This window comes from Macrotis lagotis, chromosome 8, assembly GCF_037893015.1.
Source record: "Macrotis lagotis isolate mMagLag1 chromosome 8, bilby.v1.9.chrom.fasta, whole genome shotgun sequence".
NCBI lineage: Eukaryota > Metazoa > Chordata > Mammalia > Peramelemorphia > Peramelidae > Macrotis > Macrotis lagotis.
Window position 1 is genome coordinate 128,227,553 of NC_133665.1, and position 21,513 is coordinate 128,249,065.

At 39.3% G+C, this 21,513-nt stretch overlaps 1 protein-coding gene across 2 annotated transcripts in view; it reads right to left on the minus strand.

The window, feature by feature from the left end:
• The window catches only part of VOPP1 (VOPP1 WW domain binding protein), a 200,747-nt gene that overhangs the window by 24,863 nt on the left and 154,371 nt on the right, over positions 1-21,513 (minus strand). For both annotated transcript variants that reach the window (XM_074198319.1, XM_074198320.1), the window contains 2 exons: positions 16,511-16,588; positions 5,780-5,916 (listed from right to left, as the gene is read on the minus strand). In XM_074198319.1, the coding sequence (XP_074054420.1) occupies positions 5,780-5,916; positions 16,511-16,588 (215 nt within the window). The remainder of the gene's footprint in view (positions 1-5,779; positions 5,917-16,510; positions 16,589-21,513) is intronic.

Sequence of the window (21,513 nt, forward strand, 5' to 3'; positions counted from 1 at the left end):
CTGTCCGGGACCATAGGGCCAGGTGGATGCTGGGCCTAAGGGGTGGTATGGGGGCTCCGGGTCTCTTGGTCCCAGGGCCAGGGATCTGTCTGCTGCACCAATCAGCTACCCTACAGCAGAGTAAAAGGAGAGCGAAAATATAGTACATGGTAGTGGAGAAATAAGAAAGGAAGGAGTTGCAATCAGCAATGGCAACATGGAAAAATATGGAAGTAATTTTTGTGATGGACTTAGCATAAAGAATGTTATCCACCCATGACAGAGTTGGTGGTGTTGGAACACAGACTGAAGCACATTTTTTATTGTTATTATGTTTTTTAGGGGGTGCAGGGTAAATGGGGCTGGGTGGCCTGCCTGGGGCCGCATAGCAGGGTGATCGTTGGGTGTCTGAGGCTGGAGTTGGACCCGGGTGCTCCTGGCTCAAGGGCCAGTGCTCTATATGCCACCCAGCCACCCCTACTATTATTACTGTTTTATTTTGGGTCTTTTTGTTCTTTTGGGGGGGGGGGGTTTACAGGGCAGCGGGGTTGGGGTGGCTTGCATGTCACACAGCTGGGTGATTGTTGGGTGTATGGGGCCAGATGTGGGCTTGGGTGCTCCTGGCTCCAGGGCTGGTGCTCCGTCCACTGCGCCACCTGGCCATACCTACAATTCTTATTATTATTTTTTTAATTTTAATTTTAATTTTTTCTCTCCCCTTTACTGTATCGCTCAAGTGAGTCTATATTTTTTGGGGGAAGGGGTATTTTGTTTACTCTTAAACAAGAATATTTTATTAATGTATAAAAAACATCATTTGTACAAAATGAGGATAAATAAATATTAAATTTAAAAATAAAAAGGAGTTCAAAGACAAAAGAGAAATAATCTCTACCCTTAAAGAAGCTTCCCAAAAAGAGAAACAGTATGTGTATATATTATCTAGGTATAGATAAGAAACACAAGTAATATAAACTTGGTGGGGAGGGGAGAGTGGAGAAGGGAAGGATTAGGAAAAGAGAACCAGGAAAAGCTTCATTCAGAATATGTCACTAAAGATGGATCCTGGAGGGTAGGAGTCCCTGTGGGTGTCCCTAAGAAAAGAGTCCCCAATGATAAGAGTCTGTGACCAAGCTTTCCATGTGCCTGTGTTGGCATCCTTGCAAATGACCTGGCACTAGGAATTACTGTGCCCCTGGATGAGCAGTTGCTGGGGACCAGATATCTTCCTTCATCCTCCTCTCTCCAAGCCAATGCCTGATACAACCTCCAACAGAAGACCTCCTCTCATTTCCTTCAAATAGGTTAAAATCTCTCTTCCTTTAAACCCTCTCTGAACCAAACAACACTTTGTATTACCTGTATTATCACTATCTCTCTTTGTCTCTGTCCTCAAGGACTTAACATTTAATAGAAGAAATGTGTAATTTCTACTTCTATACCTTTCAGTGTCTAGGACAGCTCCTAATACCCTATGGATACTAGGTAAATACTTCACAGGTGATCAAAGGATTCCTATTTGGAAGGATAGTTCAGTATCTAGTCCACTTTTATATTTTGCAGGTGGTAAACCCAAAGCCAGAAGAAGTGAATTACTTGCCTGATGTGAGAGATGATTTTTAAAAGAGTATGGGTTTGAACCCTGGTTCCAAATTCATCCTCAGAAAGAAACCAATCAATCAAATCAACATGCATTTATTAAATGATGGATATGCTAGCCACTTTGTTAGGCCATAGGGATGGAGGTCAGGTAGGCAAAATACCCAGAGATGAGAGATGACCTCTCTTGTTCATGGAATAGTCACCAGATTTCAATTCAGAGTATATTGTGGGGAGTAAGGTCTAAGAAGCCTGGAAAGGAAGGAGTGAGCTAGGCTCTGAATGCCGAACATTCAACATTTGATCCCAGAGGCTTATGGGAACCACAAGGCTAATTGTCCATTTCAAGGGTGATAACTAGACAGATATACATCTGGAGCACTATTGCTTGGCCAGGAGACACTAAAAATTCCCTTTTGAGGGACAGTTTTCTCATTTTCCTGCCTCTATTTTTATACACTTCACCAGACCTTGGGGCACAACTCTAATGTGTATAATTTGTTCATCACACAGTCAATCCAGATGATGCAGGTAATTTCCTGACACACTCTAATAAACATCCAAAAATTTATGGTGTCAGGAGACCCAACATTCTGATTCTTTGGCATTGGTGTTTGACAGAGTCCCAGGTATAATTACCACATTAGGATAACAGAAACAGAGTTTGAAGGAACCAATGAGTTCAACTTCCTGTTTTAGAGAGATGAGGAAACTGAGGCTCCAAAACTAGGGCAATTTGCCTAGTTCATATAGATAGTAAGTAGTACAAACAACCATTCAAGGTCCTCTGACTCCATATTTAGCACTCATTGCCAGTACCAGGATATCTCTTCTCATAATGGGAAAAATGCCTGCTCCCCCCCCACCATGAATTCCCAGCTCTTGGCCAGGAATAAAGGAAGAAAGCATAAGAATTCATGAATCAAAGAGAGAATTGAGGTACAGTGGGACTGAGAGTACAAAAAGGAGACCTGAGGAATAGATATTTATCATCAGCACAGTCTTCCTAACTATGATTTCAGAGTGAACATCCTCCCATCAGGATAGGGATTGGACCTGATTTCAGGAACATGAAGAGTTCCCAGACAAAGTCATTCTCTCTAGTGATAGAGGTTGGCACTTCTCTATATCCTAGAGTTAGAAAGAGCTGACCAAGGTAATGAGGGAGAAAGTGATTTTTTTTATGTCAAAGAGGGAAGTTAAAATTTAGGTCGTCCTGATTGGAGGTTAACTCTCTATTCATTAAGCCATGGTACCACTCACCAGGACATAAGAATAATGTGAAGATGCAACCTCAAGCATATAGAACCAGAAGGATTCCCAATTCAGTTTGCATTCTCCAATTCAATTCAACTTAATGAAAGTTGTAAGGGATGTTATGGAGAGGACCCTTCCAATTCTGAACTTCTATGAACCTATCAACTTTTTGGTTCCTCCTACAAGGAATATTTTTAAAATTATATTATTTTTCTAGATGAAGACTGGTGAATTTATTCTTCATTCACCAAAATTAATAATTTCTTATTATATGCATGCAAAGATAATTATTCTATGATCATCACCCTCAAGGTATTAGTCCAAGGGGGGAGATGTGGATTCAGAAATATGAGCTTTGAGATCAGTTAAGTAAGGTATGCTTCCCTCTGGGAAGATCAGGAAAGGCTTCGGAGAGGAGGTTAATGGAGCAGGTCCTTGATATATGCCCAAGATGTCAACAAGAAGAGTTAAGGTTTAAAGGAAGGTATTCCAGATACAAGAATGATTGAACAAAGGGAGAAGGGACTAGGGAAACATATAGTGCCTACTGTTTGCCAGGCACTGTGCTGAATGCTTTACAAATAGTATCTTATTTGATCCTCAATGACAATTCTGTGAGATAAGTGCTGCTATTATTCCCATTTTACATTTAAGACAACTGAGGCAATCAGAGGTTAAGTGATTTTTTCTTAGGATCACACAGTAGGTAGGAGGGAGTAGGAGGAAAACTATAGGAAAAGTTGGGAGGAAATTGAGTAATTCAATTTGGCTGGAGAATTAGAATAATAAATAAGCCTGAAAAGTTAGTTTAGAGCCAGGTTAGGGAGAAAATAGGGGGATGGGGTTAAAATGTTAGGCTAAAAGTTAATGGCAAGCTTTCTGAACACTGTATTAATCAAATTTCTAATCTAGTCCAGGAGATAAGCAGAAAATATTTCTTTGGCCAGTGGAGTGACCTAGCATCCTGAAGTAATCAATGAAGAGAGGGGCTAGGTTACCTGGAAATATAGCTCTGTATTAAACTGTTATCTTGTTATAACTACTTCTGCTTTAGGGTATGTTTCCTATCTCATGTGATTTAGACTAGTATAGCACCTGCTGGTCATAACTCTATGCTTCTTATGAAACAATATGAAGGGGAAAAACGACCTAGATCATGCCCTCAGGAGGTTTACATTCTACCAGATTATAAAGAATGAAGTGGATAGTGGAGACAGTTGAAGCAGGATGGCCATTATGCTACTACAATAGTTGAGGTGGGTGATAGTGAAGACCTGACCTAGGATGATGGCAAGTGATATGGGGGATAAAGAATCAGATAGAAAGGTATGTAGGCAGTAGGCATTATAGAGTTGAAATTGATAGGAATATTGATCACTTAAGATAAGAGTGAAGTTGGAAAAAGCCAAAAATTGAAGAGGGAAAATTGGCTGAATGACGGCACCAACATCATATCCAAGTTCTTCGGTGCAATGGACATTCAAATGGATTAGATCATGCATTTTGTTTTCTTTTTAGTGACAACTTTTGTTCAGATTTATGTGGGATTGTTTTTTAGACAGGGAAGTCTCTGATTTAAGTCAATGTAAGAACTCCTGTTGTGGGAATTCTTTCCATCATTGTAGATCAGTGATTGTAATTTAGTCTTAGCAGAGTTTCTTGGAGCCTTGAGAAGTTAAGTATAAGATATTTTGGTAATTAAAAGTGAATGAATGAATAGACAAATAAATCTATTTTTTCTGGAAGATCTATATTATTTCTGAACATTTCCATTGGACCTGTAGGATTTGATCTACCTAAGAATATTCTTAAAATATCCATCATGAAAATAACCATAATCCAAGGGGAGAATCATATTTCTTGGACATACTGCCAGAAATTTCTGTAGAGATAGAGAATAAATTGAGTTCCTCTAAAGATACTTTCTGCATTTCCTTGTAAATTCATTTTCACTGTTCAGGAGAGGCCATCACCCTTTCTCCTTTCTAGCACCATTGGCTTCAATGTTGTTCTTGCACAAAACTCCATCTCCTGACTCAGCATATTTTCAACAGTTGTCCCTCATGCCCAACCCTTCTTATCTTTGCCTTTGGATTCCCTGGCTTCCTTCTTCAAGAGCCAACTAAAATCCTACCTTCTAGAACATGTCATTCCTGATCCTTTCTTAATGCCTTTCCTCTGTTTACTATCTCCCACTTTTCTTGAATATAACATATATATATAGACAGATGTTTGCATGGTGTCTCCCCTATATGGCTGAGAGTCCCTTGGAACTCTGTGGTTGAGTCATTTTCAGTTATATCTGACTCTTCAGGACCTCGTTTAGGGTTTTCCTGACAAAGACACTAAAATGGTTTATTATTTCCTTGGTAGCAGGGACTGTTTAAGGACTAACATTTAGCACACTATGTGAATGGTAGATAGAAGGTGCAAGTTGACTGACTGATTTCAAGGATTAGAAGGATGAGTAAACCAGTTTTCTTGTAGATTCTAAAAGGGTTAAGGCAAGTTTATGTGAACTCTCCAAACTGATTCCTTCTTAAGAGAAGCTTAAAATTATGCCATGAAATAACCTTCCAATAAGAACCTGATATGGAATTTTAAAAGAGGAAGCTTGAATTTATATTCTGTGTTTGTGTGTGATGTGTGGGGTCAGTATGTTTGTATGTATGGTGTATGTGTGTGCATATTCTTTTTTTTTTTTAAAGATTTTTCAAGGCAATGGGCTTAAGTGTCTTGCCCAAGGCCACACAGCTAGGTAATTATTAAGTGCCTGAGATCGGATTTGAACCCAGGCACTCCTGACTCCAGGGCCGGTGCTCTGTCCACTGCACTACCTAGCTGCCCCATGCATATTCTACAATATCATCTTCCTACAAGCCCTAGTGATGCCATACAAGATGACTGAAAAGTAAGAGGGAACACAAAACAGTTGTTGACTGACCTGCTGTTGGGTTGGTGGGCTGCCTAGTGTATGATACATTAAAGGTTGGTTCTTCAACTAGAGGTGGAGGGTACATCCTCCTGCGGATGAAGAAGCCAGCTCCACAGCAGAAGAGAACACCCATCATCAGAAGAAACCTGAAGAAGGAAGAAGACAAAAATGCAAGTTGGCATTGGTTCTGAGTTGGAGGTTGGAAGGGGAAGATAGAGGGTTGAGGGTAGGTGACATAAGAAAGGCAGGACCAGGGGCAGCTAGGTGGTGCAGTGGATAAAGCACCAGCCCTGGAGTCAGGAGTGCCTGGGTTCAAATCCGGTCTCAGACACTTAATAATTACCTAGCTGTGTGGCCTTGGGCAAGTCACTTAACCCTGTTTGCCTTGCAAAAACCTAAAAAAAAAAAAAAGGCAGGCCCTAGGATGCTCCTAAAAAATGAAGAGCACAGCACCTTAGAAAATATCTTTGCTCCACTGTTGAATGCTCTTGGGACACACTCATTCTGTCTATACAAACTACCACAGAAACACTACCTTTGAAGAAGAGAGTTAAAGGGAACCCAGAAGACTACCGGTAGACCCATAGTTTTATTTTCAATGACAGTACTGTCTTGTTCCAAGAATATGTATAGGGCAATGCTCAGCTTCCGAGGTGTTCTTGAACCTTGGGATCTAGAGCAAGGGTTGCTAGGTAACATTATGTGATGAGCTTTGCCTGGCTCAGGGAATACTGAGCCAGACTTCTCTGCCCATTCATTTGATCTCTGGACCAATGTCATCAGCCAATGAGAAAGCTCTGATGTGAGCACAAACTTATACAACAAAAGAATGGCTGTACTTAAAGAAATGGAAAGAAACAAATTCCCTTATCTCCCTTTGTCCCTCAATCCTAAGATTAAGGAAAAAACTATCATTGATATCTTTTGCCTCCATAACATCTTTATTATTAAATATTTCCCTGCCCCTCCCTTATCCAGAGAGCCATCCCCTGTAACTTTCAAAAGAATAAGGGAGATTAAAAAAAAAAACTAGTTCAACAAAACTAACCAAGATATTAAATGAGACAATCCCAAAGATTTTAAATTATCAAAATATGAGAAAACTCTTGTCATATCAGTATACTATTCTCTAAAACAAATCAATCTTACTCAACTTTCTATTCTCTGGTTGCAAAGGTTAATCAATATGACTGTCTGTATTTCTCTTTCCTTGCCTCATAGCTTAAGGAGACAGTGCCTTTGTTATTTGAAATTATATGTTATATGAAATTATACATGAGTATGTTTAAACACATTAATATTTAGAATTCATTGCTAAAAGTCTCAAACACTCGGTGGAAGGACCATAGAATTAGAGCTGGAAAAGACTGTCAAATGAGATAATCTAACCCCTTTTTTCCCCAGGTAAGTAAACTGACACACAGAGAGGAAAAGTGACTTGGGTTTTAAAGATAGGATTTTAAACCAGACCTGTTTCCTAATCCTGTGGTGCTTCCTATCATCAGTACAAAAAACAACAACCACGTAGCAAGTAGTCTACCAGCATGGATTATAGTTTGATGGGGAAAAGGAAAAGACTGAAAGCAAAAGTCATATTCCTGTCTGAATTCTGCCATTTCCTATATGACCACAGGTGAATTACATTGAGACCCAGTTTACTCATGTGGAAAATGTGGACTTAGATTTTTTTGTTCCCTGCTTCACTGAGTTATTCGTAGATTCAAAGCACAATGGAATGCTAAAACATTCTCATCCCTGGTCTTTGCTCTTCCAAGTAGACAACAATGATGATTGAACCTGAAGGGCCGATGAAAATTATTGCCAAGAGTCAGACACACTGCACTTCCCCAATCATTATAATCAGTGGGTTACTTTGTGATTTTAGGTCACATTGATTAGATCATATTATACACCAGAGCAGCTATCTACCCTACAGAAGATATAGGAGTGAAAGAAAACAACATCAAAGAAGGAGAAAAAACTTCTTTGCAGAAAAGGTCTGATGAGGTCAAATGCAAATCATGAAACCTCAACAGAACTTTTTATTGCAAATCTGTCAGCCCTCATCAAGGAATGGAGCAGTCACAGAACACAGATGGATCTGAGGCATGCTGAGAACAGCCTTCAGGACATGCAACTAAAAAACTGACATGTTGGTTCACTCTTTGTCTGATCCACCCTCTCATAAACAATCTTATAATACAAATCCCATGGACAAGATGCTGGGATCCCAAAGTGGAGCTATTATTTCTAGAAGGAATTAGATGAGAATCCTATGGGATACACTGGGTTAGTTTGAGAATAATTTAATACTGTCCAATGATCAGAGCTGCCAGTGATTTCTGATCAAATGACATTGGAGTTCTCACAGCATGGGAATTACCAGTGCTGACCCAAGGTCAACTTCAAGTTTGGACACTCACTCACCATGTGATTATAGACAAGTGCTCTGAGACTCTGTTTCATCTTCTGTAAAATGGAGCTAATGATGTTTGTATCACCCTCTTCACAGGGTTGTTGGGAAGAAACTTGCTTTATAAAGTATAATATAATATTGTAGAAATATGAACTAAGTAATCATGTTGGAATAATAGATTTAGAGCTGGGAGAGATGATAGAATTTATATCACCAAACTCCTTCATTTCCCTCCATTCATTATCAGTACTTCTGCTCAACATTCATGGGAATAAGATATCTCAACTGGAAACTGTAATGACCAAAGGGAGGCAGCATGGACATGTAGAAGGGAACTTGTATTTGTAGTTGGGAAGACCGGGGTTCCAATCTCAGTTAACGTTACTCCCTGTGTAAACCTGGACAAGTTCCTTGACCTCTATAAGCCCTGGTATCTCAGGTTGGTCTAAATGATATCTAACGTCCCTTCCAGCTCTGAATCACTCTATAGTCTCAGTTATGACACTGTCCTTGACATAAGCCCCAACTTACTTCAATCTTTCCTCTCTTAGATGACATTTCTCCATCCCCAAACAGGAGGAAATAAGACACTGTCATATCCATCAGAAGAATTAAAATAATTCATACCAGGGCTCACTTTTGGTTTCTTCAACTCAAATTGTTTTAAAAAAAAAAACACAAACTGGGCTGAAGACAGAGCCAGCTAGTAACTATAAAAAAAAGAATTATGGGCTAAGATGCTTGTCGGTAGATATGTTGGTTCATTCTTGAAGCTGAGTCCTGAACAGAATGCATTTTTTAGAAAATGAGTTGATGAAGGCAAAGAGGATGTGAAGATGAAAAATAGAAGGGAAGAAAGAGATAAGGATGATTTGAAAGGAGGGCAGAGGGAGTTTAATAAGAAGCTATAGTTCTTTGAAGTGCTGTGAGTTATGGGCTTGATTGTTTATGAGATATTCCTTTTCATTGTTAGTCCTGTCTTGGAGACCTTTCCAGAATTCAGAGGAGCAAATGTGCCTTTTCTATCGATCTATAGTACTTTGCAAACTAGGATATGGGGGGGACCAGTCCTTTGTTCCCTTTCCCAATAAATGGGTATACTTCCATAGGATGTGAGCTGTGTTTTCTAATCAAGGGTGACACTTTCCTCTTGCTTTCAAACTCTATTGTTTTGGATCAAGGATGTATGACGATTAAAATGAAACTAGAGAATTTCCTGGAGGGAAAGGAGCTGAGGGAAACCTTGCCTACTTGCCAAAACAAGAAAGGAGCTATTGTAGCCAGCAATGGTGTTTCAATCCAGTTTAAGGCAAGGGCTATGTATGTACACAGTACATGTAATTGGTGTGGGAGCAGTCTACAATGTTGTGGTTGAGCATTTGACCAGAGGGACAGTGTGTCTCGAGAGTGGAAGAAATCAAGTGATATTTTCATGATTGGGGCAGGGCACGGTTTTGGCAGTCTGGAATCTCTAGGAGTTTGTGGGGGGAGGGGGAAGAGTGCTTAGGAATCAGAAAAGTTCAGTTTGAATCTTGGCTTTGATATGATCAACTTCTGTGACTATGGCCATATCACATAACTTTTCTGAGCCTCAATTTCTTCATCAGTCAATTGAGGATCCTTGTAATTAGACTGTCCACTTCACAAAGTTGCTGTGAGAAAAGTCCTCAGTATGAACAAATGAAAGTTCTTATTAAGTTCTTATTATGTGCCTACTATGTTAGGTATTAGGCATGAAAATATAGGACCAAAACTTGTCTCTGTTTCCTAGGAGATTACAGATAACCAACCCTTCTGGAAAGTTACAACAATGTAGAGGAAATGTAGAGTAGTAGATAGAAAAATCCAATCCAAGGACAATGGCAGAGTTGGTCTGATTATGGTTGATGACTCCAGAAGTGGAGTGGGGTAGGGAGAAGAGGTCTGAATAGCCTAGGAAGCCTAACCAAAAAAGAGGGAAGGCAGTTTTCGGAACCAAGCCTTTCCTAATACAGTGTTGTATATTCTTTAGGGGATGTTCTTTGATGTGGGTTACAAGATTGCTGGTGAGATAGTTATAGAGACTCTGGTGAAGAGTCAGCAATCACTCAATCCTCATTAACATCTTCAAACTCTGCTGAGCCTCTATACCTACAAGAAGGTGAAATCTGTCCCCTACATGTTATTCCATCACAAATGATTTATCTATTGTCACACTTATAGGTTGCTAAATGGTCCTGGGTCAGGAACATCAAGCAGAAGCAGGTCAGTGATTAGATGCCATGGGCTCTGACATTCACACCTTAGTATCCCCTGCTTCTGTGTTTCCTCCCTCCCTCCCTCTGGCTGGAGAGGAAAGGGGGTGAACCCTGGAGTACTCTTACAAAATCTTCTATCTAAGGAGAGCAAAGAGGTCAGATACCTTATCATTTCCCACCTGGCTGCTGGACTTCATCATTACCCAGTGCCTGATATCCTCCATCTCATCTATCACCTTAGTTTAGCAGTTTCTTTTAGATGTTTTTATGTCTTTTTTTCCTTTAGACTGGAAACTTACTAAAGGCAAGACCTTTTGTTTGTATTCTCAGTGTTTAGTACAGCCTACTAAGGCAATAGTAGACACTTAATAAATGTTTATGGAGTCTTATGCACTTGATTAACATTTATGAGGCCCTTCCTATTCCCTGGAGGGCATGTGTTAAATGCTGGTATGGCAAAGAACAAAAACACTAAGTTTCAGTTCAAGGACTATTTTGGAATTCCAGCTCTCTTAGTTATTACTCTGGTAGACCTTGAAAAAGACATAACTTCCATGTTTGAACCATTTAGCATGTAAGGTCCCTTCCAACTTCAAATCCTAGGATTTAATAAGGATATGAAACATTGATTGGGGGGGGGGGGTCCCTTACAAGATTCTTACAGAGCAACTCTGAATTCTAATATAAATTCATCCCAGACATGGGGTAAGTGAATCCATCTACACTTTAAAGTAACATTTCTGGATGTCTCAGAGATTCTTTACAAAGGACACCCATGATCTGGTCCCCCTGTTTCTGATCATATTAACCAATATAACCAACAGATCAAAAGGCAACCAAATATCTCTGCCAGGTTTTGCTGCCCTCTTGTGGATCAGGGATGAGGCAGAAAAACTGGTTCCAAATATAATATGGAAAGACCATTGTCAGAGGATTTAGAATACCTGAGTTTAAATCCCGATTCTGATGCCTGCTACCTTGGGCAAATCACCACTTCAGTTTCCTCATCTATAAAATGAAGGATTAAACTAGGTGGTCTCTGAGATTCTTTTCAGCTATCTATGATCTATGATCCTATGAGTCCAAGGTCAAAGGGATGCTGCTGTGGTTAAAAGACCATTTATTTAGTCCAGTCATTTCATTTTACAGATGAACTGACTGAGGCAGACAGAGGTTAAGTAACCTGTCTAAGGTCAAACAGACAGCAAAGCTGAAATTTGAGCCTGAGCCCAAATCCACTTCTTTTTTTTCTCTACCACACTTATACTCCCTTCTTCTGCCAGATTTCTGGTCCCTTGATATAGTCTGTTTTGGAACTGCATTCCCATTTTACAGACCATACTTTCCTCTCCAGGCTGCAGTATTAACTCTTCTATGGGACTTTTTCTACCATGACCCTTTACTGGGTACTTTTCTCTCCATCCCCTCCACAAAACCAATTTCAGCTCCTTTTTTACATATTATCTTTCCCTCATTTGACTATAAGCTTCTTGAGGGCAAGGACTATCAGGTTGCTTCTATTTGTACCTAACCTAATCTAATCTAATTTGTACCTAATCAAGGACACTCCTTTCCCTTGCTTTCAAACTCTATTGTTTTGAATCAAGGAAAAGACCTTCTTAAAGTGAAACTAGAGAATTTCCTGGATAGTATCTAACCATGTGCTTGATACATAATAAATGCTTAATTGACTGATGATTGATGGGCTGTCTGACTGACTAGAGAAAGTCAGGGAGTTCACTTGCCCATCATTACAGATCAAGGATTACAGTTTCTCTATTCATTGAAGTCCTTTCCAGCTCCAATATTCTTTGATTCTTTGAAGCTGTAACCCACTAGAACAGTTAAGGTTAAGTACATTATCACTATCAGGGCTATTTGTATTTGTCTAGAACAAAGTTCCCTAAACCAAAGAAACAAATCTCTAACTGGGATGTGTCAGGCATCAGGTTAGGAGAGGGCTACTATAAAAGGAATGAGAGTCTGAAATTGCCTCCTCTTACCTCAGTGGCTACGAGGAGACCATGTTGGAACCAAGGAGACTAGCACATTTAGCCAAGTTGACATGACAGGTGCCCCTATAGCTCAAGACAGTTTCTAAAATGACTTTACCTCAAATGGATTTATTTCTTACCTATATGGGAAGAGAATTCATTGATGGTAGAGAAGATTAGGAGAACCAAGAGCTCTAAAATGAAAGGAAAAACCTGGATAACTAAATAAGGGGGGGGGGGGTTGACTTTTTCACCAGAACTTCCCTTGATCTCACAAATTTCTCCTATGTGAAGGAGAAATTCTATGTGAATTAAAGTGTTTGCTGTTTAAATCTCTTGGGACAGAAGTTCTCAGTCTCCATGAGATAGCTCTAGTGGTGGTGTCCTTAACTACAACAGCAAAATAATTACAAATGGAAAAGTAACAAGAAAAGAGACATGGAACCAAGATAGTCATTTCTAAGTTTCTTTTATTTCTTGAACTTTCATGATGCCAGTCTCTCTTGCTTCTCCTCTACCTATATGAATGTTCTTTCTTCAGTTCCTTCATTGGTTCATTTTAAGAGTCCTTTTAAAGTATGGGTTTCTACCAAGATTTGTGTTTTTTGTCTTTGTACCCTAACACATAGTAGGACCTTAATGTGGCCTGATTATCCATTTGGAACTTCCTTGGGAATTTCACCCCCATTTCACCCCCAAATATCAATCTATACAGATGACTATCAAGTTATAAAGACCCTGGGGGCAGTTAGGTGGTGCAGTGGATAGAGCACTGGCCCTGGAGTCAGGAGTACCTGAGTTCAAATCCAGACTCAGACACTTAACTACCTAACTGTGTGGCCTTGGGCAAGTCACTTAACCCCATTACCTTAAATAAAGTTTTTAAAAAAGTTATGCAGGTCCTGCCCCAAATTTCTCCAAGTCATCCATTTTCCCAATCTCAACAACATCTTTGACTCTTTCCATTTCTCTCTAATGTCCCACATCTAATGTTTACCCAGTTAAATTAGTTGCCAAATTCTGTTGACGGTTTATACATCAATATCTTTAAGCTCTTTGAGGATGGGGCTTTTTCTTTCTTGGCATCCCCAATACTTAGCATTGTGATTGAGACATAGTAAATTGATTGTTGATTGATCCTACACATTTAATCCCTTTCTCATTATATAGTTACCATCCTATTTAAGCTCCTGTCATTCCATGTCTACAATATTGAAATAGGCACCTAATTTTTCTTACTGCACCCAGTCTAACCTTAATACAGTTGCCAAAGAAAATTCAGGTCTTACCATCTTATTTACCTACTTAAAAACATCAGAGGGTCCTCATCTCATATAGTAGAAGCCCAATATTTGAGGTCCTACACAATTCAGCTCCAACCTATCTTTATTATTCAGATTATTTCTGAATCACATTCTCCTGCCTCCTGCTTCTTTCCATCTTCAGTTCCAAGTTCATGTCATGTTGCCTCAATCCACCCTTTGTCCCAGTGTTCCAGCTCCTATTTGGGGACCCTAACCCATAATTGATAAGAGACCCCCCCAGTTTAATCCAAATCTTGACATGCTGATCTATGAGTATATTTATGCCACATCACCTCATGAATGCCCTTTCCCCAGCTTTTCCTCCTTCAACTCTTGGAAAAGTAATCACATTGGCACTAACATCCTAGGAAATGGTCAATCAAGTGCTCTTTGGTTTCATTAGCCATCCCTGAGAGTTCCAGATGAAAATACCCTTCTATAACCACCACAGTTCTCCATGAGTTCCTCCATTAGAATTTTGAGCTCCTTGAAATGACAGAAATCATACTCTTTTGGGGGGGGGGGGGAGGAAGTGAGGCAATTGATGTTAAGTGACTCGTCCAGGGTCACACAACTAGTAAGTATCAATATATCTGAGGTCATATTTGAACTCAGGTTTTTCTGACCTCCAGAGCTGGTGTTCTATCTACTGTGCCACTTAGTTAGCTTGCCTTTTGTATTTATAACCTTTGAACTTTTTCATAGTATGCAGTATGATATGTAGTAAATACTTTAATAAATTGCTTTTTCACTCATGCATAAAAGCTGTTCATTTCTTATGGCTGGAATGCAGTATCCCCTTCTGGTTCTTGTCTCCACCTACTGAAATCCTTCTCTTCAAGATTCAAGTGTCAACTCTTCTGTGAAAGCTTTCCTTTGTATATTTCCTTTCTTCCTCTCCCCATCCTACCTCCTGCTGAAAGTAATTTTCCTCCTCAAATTTTTCTGGAACACTTTGTCTGAATGTCTCTCCTTTGCTATTATTATATTCTACTTCATATAATATTTATCTGTACACTCATTCTCTACTTTTTGCAAACTCCATGAAGGTAGAGAGAATTTTTTTTCATTTGTATATCTCCATTGCATTTCACAATGCTTTTATAAGTACTTGACAGATATTTTCTTTATAAGAAATTATTTCCTCCTTTTTCAGATATTCCCAACAACAACTATAAACCATTATTTTGTCTACTATGACTCTCAAAAAACCCCCAAATTCTTGGAGAGCCACTTACACCCATAAGTCGTGATTCTGGGATCTTGAAAAACTGATTACAAATCAAGCGTTTCTTAATTGGACATCTCATAAGAATGCAGCTTCATCCTGCCTAGAAACTATAATTGTCTGGCAAACAGGAGGATTGCTAAGGAACCTGAAACCTGCCAGCTTCTGCTTTCACCATAAGTATACCATCACTGGCTCTTAAGTAAATCTTTTAATGGTGAAACATCAATACAGACTGGGAATTACTAGCACTACTGTCCTAAAGATAACATCAAGCAAAGAGGTGAAAGACTCCAGATGTAGAATGAGACACATTTTTGAATATGACTGATGAGGGAATTAGTTTTGTTTGACTGTGTGTATCCATTATATGACTTTTCTTTTTCCTTTCTTTCTTTCTTTTTTTTCCTTTTTTTGGTGGGGAAGTAGGAGGAAGAGAAAATAAATTATTTTTGAAATCACAAAAAATAGTTTGATAGGCAAAACAGTAAAGATTAAGGAAATTGTAAACTATTGGAAAAAATAGAGTGCAGATATTCAACTTTTCTCATTTTGGTATTTGCATCAGTGCTTAGCCCAATCTTGTACATAATAGGCACTCAATAAATATTTGCTAAATTGAATTAATTCAGTGTAAAAAGATTTGCAGGTGACCTAAAACTCAAGATGATGAAAATTATTATGTATCTTAATTTACTGAATACTAATTTCTCTAGCCATTTAGATTATTCAGCAGTGGGTCCACTTAAGAAATTGGTCAAGAGGAGAATAGAAAGCAATTTCACATTTTCAGGCACTTCAGGAGTTAGAACTGAGTCATTTGGCAGCATCTGTCCTACTTCTGGAAAGCTAGGTGGCCCTGGGTTCTAATAAATCATGTCAATGGACATCAGATACTGGCAGATTCTCTCAATCTGGGAGACTTTGACTAGGATTTCAGAATTGATTGTCTGGGGTCCAAGACCCAGTCAATTTTGTTAAGACCATGAAAGCTCCTAACCATCAAGCTAGGTGATCATTCTTTTTTGTTCAGGCCCCAGTACATCATCAAGATTATCTATTGACAGTCATGTGTGGGAAGTGGTGCCTATAGCTTTGAAATCTGAGTATTGAAGAAAGTAACTGAGAAGAGTCAAAGGCCATGGAAACAGGACCAAGTTTCTAGTATGATACTGTAAGTATCAAAGGCCACACATGGCTGGTCATTAAGGCAACTCCAAAGTGACCATCTGAACAGTTCATTTCATATACAAAAGATTGTCTATAACACAATATCCTAGGGGTAAGACAGGTGAGTTTAATGATAACAATAGAAATGGGATTCTGCCAGATCATGTTTAGGGCAGCGGAGGCCTTAAAGTCATCTAGTCAAACTCATTTTACAAATGAGGAAACTGAGGCTCAAAGAATTTAAATGTCTTGTTTAAGATCTCATTGGTAGCATCAATGGTAAGATTTGAACCCAGGCCATTTTGACTCCAATTCTGCCTCTCAGTCTATGACCATGTTGCTTCCCAGTGGATGACAGGCAAACACCCTTAAGGTAAGAGCAGTGACCTACCAAAAATACCAGAGCCTCTGAATGGACAGAGCCCGCACACAGCATCTTGACCCACAGCAGTCTTCATAGGAGCGGCATCTGCAGAAGAGAAGGACAAAGGAAACAATTGAGGCTGGGTTATGATTTCAAACAAAAAGTAGCAACTATCTTGAATTGGCATCAGGGCAGGGAACAAAGGGGAAAATGCATTTCCACGTCTATTTGTCTTTAAATGCAACTGAGTAAATAAAAAACAACACTGGATGTGACCTATGTGACTAACACTGCCTCTGATGTAATTAGATCCTCAGACAATAGCAGGGCTGAATATGTCATCACAGACCCAGAGACCAAACCGCTGTTGCCATGGTCACATGGGGCACAACTGTCTGGCAAACAGGAGGATTGCTAAGGAACCTGAAACCTGCCAGCTTCTGCTTTCACCTATCTGCGTCTCTGTCTCTGCCTGTTTCTTTCACACAACACACTACACACACACACACACACACACACACACACACACACAGCTTCAATGGTGCAAGATTCACCAACAACTGCAAATAATCAACTTTGGAATCCCCTTTGGGAATAGAATGGTTCAGTTCAAGAGAGGGAAGGGAGACAATGTGCTTACATCAGACCCACCTTCATCACACAATCAATGCTCTCAGTATAGCTGGGCAGAAGTACTCTCAAAGGGAGGGATGCTTTTTTTTTTGAAGAGAATGGGCAAGGATAGAGGACAGAGAAGTTAACAGCATTAAAGAAAAGGCTTAATATAGGCTCTGGGGAGAGCCAACTCTGCCCTACTTCACTCTGGGAAAATGACAACAAGCTCCAGACTTTATGTACACCAGAAATATGGTCAAAAACCAGTACAAATGTCAGTGGGTTCTACTTTCTTTCTGGGTAGAATCCCTCTCCCCCCAAAAAACCTTCCATCAAAAATAGTTCCTCCCCTTTCCTTCCTCCTCAACTTCCAAACAGAACATTTTGTCCTTCCTGAGACCAGGCTTTACTTTTGAAATAGGGAAAGATGTGGGCACCCAAGGCAGCTGCTCTACTTTTCCTTGTAGAGTTGTATGCACTGCAACAGAATGGGGCCCAAATTTAACAGTAAGGAAGGAGGGATATGTGGATTCCACATTTTATTACATGACTAAATGATAGCTATCTAGGTTGATGCCAAGTTTTTTTTTTTAAATAAAAAATGTATGGAGGTAGGGGAAGGGATAGGGAAAAGGCTTTGATTTTTATGAGGAAAATGGAAACATACTTTGCACAATTCTCTTGAGTTTGTCTACTGTGAACAAAGAGGAAAGATAATAACCTCAATTCATACATGAACTAGGAAATACCAAATGTCACTTTCTATTCAAACATACAATGCCCACACAATACAGGGCACATGGATATAATAGGCAGGATAAAAAAAAACAAATAAATAAAAAAGTTATAAGGATTCTGAAAAGGATATGACTGGGAGGTGGTGCCGTTGTGAATAGAACATCATTTTGAGACTCTGAAGACCATGTCCAGGCCCAGCAAGGTCACTCACTTGCTGTATGTCTTTGACCTATTTGCTAGAACTGTCTGGGCCTCAGCTCTCATGTCTGTAAATTGAAGGACCTGAGCTCTATATAAGAGGTTCCTTCTAGCCATAAATCTAGGATTCTATGATCTCTAAGGCACCTTGGAGCTTCAATGTCTAATAAGACTATTACAAAAAAGAAATGAAGTTTATATTTTATAGATATAGATATAGATAATATAGATATTTCCATGCTATAAAAAAGGTATCTAATATGGTAGGGAAAAGCATTAAAGGTTCTCCTTCAAAGAAGGTGTAAGATAAAACCACCATACAAGATTCCTTGTAGCATATAATAGAGACAACTTTGTCATTATTCTCTGATAGTATCAGGTAAATAATAAAACAGAGTCAAATGCTCAATAAAAATCTCTGACATACGGTGGATGTGAACTGAGTCCAAATTGAAAGAGGGAGTCCTTACAAGTGAGGTGCTCCAGAAGTCTGTGGGTGATGTTATTCTGATAGTATCAAGTTCCCATTCCAGTTGGGTTTGGGCTTTAAGGTGGAGTTTAGTTTTTAGGATCATAGATTGAAAACCAACTAGTTCAATCCCCTTATACATATAGCAAAGACAAATAAGAAGCAGAGGAGTTAAGGGACTTGCCTTAAATCTGAACTCAGTCACAGTACCCACTACTCTTCCCTTGCTTACAGTACATTAATGATAATTATGACATGGTTGCATAAGTTGGAGTAATGCCTCTGTATCGAAAATGTGGTCTACCATAAAAATTTGAGGGTTTGTTCAGAAGGTCACAACCTGAATTACCTGAAGGAAGGCTTCCACGTTTCCCCTTCTTTTGAAGACTGAGGCCCAAGATTATAGGATCAGGGAGTTGGAAGGGTCCTCAGAAACTAAGTGGTCCAACCACTTCATTTTATAGAAGGAGAAACTGAGGACCACAGAAGGGGAAGTGACTTGCCTAGCTAGTAGCTAGATTTGGACTCAACTGGATTTGAACTCGGCTCTTTCTGATTCTAGGCCTAGCACTTGATCCCTTGCACTAATTACTGAAATAATCACTACTCAAAATGAGATCACATTCTTTTAGGGAAGATAAGAAGTATATGTATGTGAGTATTTTGGAATTAATTAGATTAAATCCAAGGTAGTGAAATCCAAGAAGTCTGAAAGGGAAGGTAGCCACTAAACTGGGGGGGGGGGGGGGGGGGGCAGAAAGAGAGAGATGGAACTGGAGAGTTTCACATAGAAGGTAGCACCTGAGTGGCCTTTGAAAGGAGGAGGGGGTAGAAAAAAGGGAATGAAGGTCTATCAATGCAAATATATGTTATGTGAGATAGAATGTGTTCAGAGTAGAGAGAAGGATCAGTCACACTGGATCACAGGGCATGAGAAGAATGTGCAATGATAATGAAAAGTCACTGAAATGGGGCCAGGATCTGAAGAAGTCTATATCTGATCCCAGAGCTAACAGAGAACTGTGATTTATTGAGTTGGTTGGTATTTAAAGAATATCACTCTAACAGTGGTAAACAGGATGGACTAAATTGAAGGGAAGCTTGAGGTAGGGATAACAATTAGGAGACTGTTGCAATAATCTAGGCAATAGATGATGAGTACCTGAACTGAGATGATCGCTTTGAGTCCAAAGAGTCCAGACCTAAGAGATGTTGAAATAGAAACTGACGGGCTATGTTGAGTGAAGTAGAGGAAGGAGTAGATTATAAACCCAAAGTTATGAACCTAGAAGAGAGATATTGCAAATTCCTAAGCCACCTTCAACAGAAATAGGGAAATTTGGAGGAGGAGAGAATTGAGGGGAGGGGAAAGATAATGGGCTCAGTTTGGGGGTGTTGAGTTTAAACAGGAGGCAAAACAGGAGACAGGAGTGTCATGAGAACCCAAAGGAAATAACATCCAGAACAGTTGGATTAACAGTGTCATATGTTATAGATATGTTGCAAAGGATGGGACTGAGAAAGGATCATCAGATTTTACAATTAAGAGATCATACTAACTCTAAAGAGAACAATTTCAGTTTAGTGATAAGGTAAAAAAAGCCAGATGGCAAAGGGTTAACAAGAAGAGAGAACTTGGAGGAAGTGAAGACAGGTTTGTTTGTTTGTTTGTTTGTTTTGGGGGGAGGGAAGTTTGGATTTTTTTTCCCCCAGAAGGAGTATGACTAAGAAATAGAGTAAAGATATAGGAAGATGGTGTGAGGAATTGATAAGACTGATATAAGATTTATTAAGGATGGAGGAGCCTTGGACATTGCTGAAATGAGGAAAGAACTAAGAGATAATGAGATATCAAAGATCCCAGAGAGATGGTGATAGAGGCTATCATAGCAACAATAAACAGGAAGAGGAAGACCAGATCCTATGTAAGTAATTCTACTGGAAAACTTTCAGGAAAAAATACTAGTTGTTCATTAAATTATTCCAAAGTATATTCTCTTGTAAAACCCCATGAAAATTTCAGGCAAGTTCAAAGAATTTCTTTTTTCATTTTTTTTTTGAAAGGCAATGGCATTAAGTGTCTTGCCCAAGGCCACACAGCTAGGTAGGTAATTATTAAGTGTCTGAGGCTGGATTTGAACTCAGGTACTACTGACTCCAGGGCCGGTGCTCTATTCACTGTACCACCTAGCCATCCCTAAGTTCAAAGTATTTCACATGTATTCAATCATACTTCTTAGAATAGGAAATTATTGCTTCCTAGAGAGTATCAAGAAATAATTCTGAGTAAAAGGAGAAAAAAAAGTCCTAAAAACTTAGGTCTTACTTTTTTAACAGAATATTGTCTTCATCATCATTCCCATCTCTATTCTTGCCCCCCAATTAGCCTCCTTTGCAAAGTACTTCATTCCTCTGTTAATGACACCACTCTTCTGTTCCCCAGGCTTAAAATACTGTAGGCATTTCTGGTTCCTCATTCTCCTTTAGCTCCTGTATCCAATTTATTGGCAAGTCTTGTTATTTCTTCCTTCAAAATATCTCTCAGTTATTCCTACTCCTTAATTTCCAGTGCCAACCCCCCAATCCAAGCTGTCATCACCCATCCTTGAATCACTAAAAGACCCTACTGGGTTTCCTTGCTTATATGGTCTCTTTTCCTCCTAATCTTCCCTCTGTATTTTAGCCAGACTCATCTTGATTTATCGAAACACTGCTTTTATCACATCACTCTGGCTGAAAAATTTATAAGCCTACCACATGCCAAGTCCAAAATGCTTTGCCAAGATTTAAAGGTCCTTCTTAATTTGGCCCAATCTAATCAAGCCAGTCTTCTTTCCCACTATTCTGCAACCCTGACCCATCTGACAGACAGATTTTTTGCTGTTCCCCAACATGGTACATTTTTCCTCCCTTCAAACTATACTATAGTTTACTATATTCCCCTCTTGGGAAACCCTCTGTCTCCTTTATAATAATCCTTTAAGGCAGAGGTTCCTAAGCCCTTTTTTTT